The 1,392-nt window shown below is 28.8% G+C and overlaps 1 protein-coding gene across 3 annotated transcripts in view; it reads left to right on the top strand.

Annotated features, from left to right (window-relative positions):
• The window catches only part of LOC106869750 (EF-hand calcium-binding domain-containing protein 4B), a 113,286-nt gene that overhangs the window by 72,005 nt on the left and 39,889 nt on the right, over positions 1-1,392 (top strand). For all 3 annotated transcript variants that reach the window (XM_014915613.2, XM_014915614.2, XM_014915615.2), the window contains exon 10: positions 291-342. In XM_014915613.2, the coding sequence (XP_014771099.1) occupies positions 291-342 (52 nt within the window). The remainder of the gene's footprint in view (positions 1-290; positions 343-1,392) is intronic.

Here is a 1,392-nt window from a genome sequence, read left to right as displayed (position 1 = left end):
CAGTTTCCGTCTACCAAATCCACCCACAAGGCTTTGGTCGGCCCAGGGCTATAGTAGAAGACACTTGCCCAAGGTGTCACACAAAATACTTTGTTTTTTTTTTTGTTATTAATATTTGAACACTAGGACTTTGGTACAATTCAATAAACACTACAAAATTAATTTTAATTTAGCATTAAAAATAAAAGTAACACTGATGGATTAAGTTATTAAATGTAATATTGATATTTTTACAAGAAATGATCTAAAAGCTTATTTTCCTTTTTTTTAAAATTTTTTTTAATTTACAGAAATATTAATCGTAAACTACAAGATGACAAAGATGAAGCTGAAGCAAGGCGGGTATATATACATTTATGATACAAATAAACACTCATCAGGAGTGAATTTTTTTTATTAGAAAATTATGGCTTTTAAAAAATTTTTTGCGTTTAGCAACTTATATATTTAATGAAATACTTTTCTAATACTTTTAATACAGGAATTCAATATATAATAATTTTAGGCTTTGCTTCTGCATTTTAAATATATTTTTTCAATATTTCTGTTTTTTTGTATCATATATAAAGGTTTTTATTTTAATAGTTCTTAGAAAATTAAATTTTATTTTGTATAAAAAAGAAAATGTTCTCTTGTTTTGTTATATTAGAATCATCTATCTCATCATGATTTAGAGATTTTATTCTTGGGTGCTGTCAAGTTTTGTGTTGATGCATTCTTAGTATTCGCTAAAGTTCAGAGAAGGATCTATCCCTTGTAGGTCTATATTTTGCGCCCCAAACCTCTGCAATTGTGTATTGTTATGGGATTGCTCTTTTCTTTCAGTGTTTGAAGTCATAAACAGATTAAATTAGGTGAGCTCATAAAAAAATTAAAAAAATTAAAAAAATTTCCTAACACATTCACTATTGTGAATGTGTGCATGTTTCTGTTTTCTGCATTAATTAGAAAGAAAGTAATTAATTTTAAAGAATGGCAAGAAGTATAACCATTCTGGATTGAATCCTGCATTTATTGACCCAAAGTTATAAAAGATGCATCGTGTTTGGAATGATAGATGAAATAACATCATTAACTAGCTATTCATTGCTCGTTATATGGATATTGACCTGAAAACTAAAGCATGTAGACTTTAACAATAACAGTTTACCTTAATTCTAATGAAATGAATTCACTTTAATGTTCATAATACAGATACATATATATTATATACAGATACATATATTATATAAGGTGGCGAGCTGGCAAAAACGTTAGCATGCTGGGCGAAATGCTTAGCGGTATTTTGTCTGCCATTACATTCTGAGTTCAAATTCCGCCGAAGTTGACTTTGCCTTTCATCCTTTCGGGGTCGATAAATTAAGTACCAGTTACGCACTGAGGTTGTTACGC

This window comes from Octopus bimaculoides, chromosome 7 (assembly GCF_001194135.2).
Source record: "Octopus bimaculoides isolate UCB-OBI-ISO-001 chromosome 7, ASM119413v2, whole genome shotgun sequence".
NCBI lineage: Eukaryota > Metazoa > Mollusca > Cephalopoda > Octopoda > Octopodidae > Octopus > Octopus bimaculoides.
The sequence above is the reverse complement of the archived record's forward strand: the minus strand, read 5'-3'. Positions and strand labels throughout refer to the sequence as shown.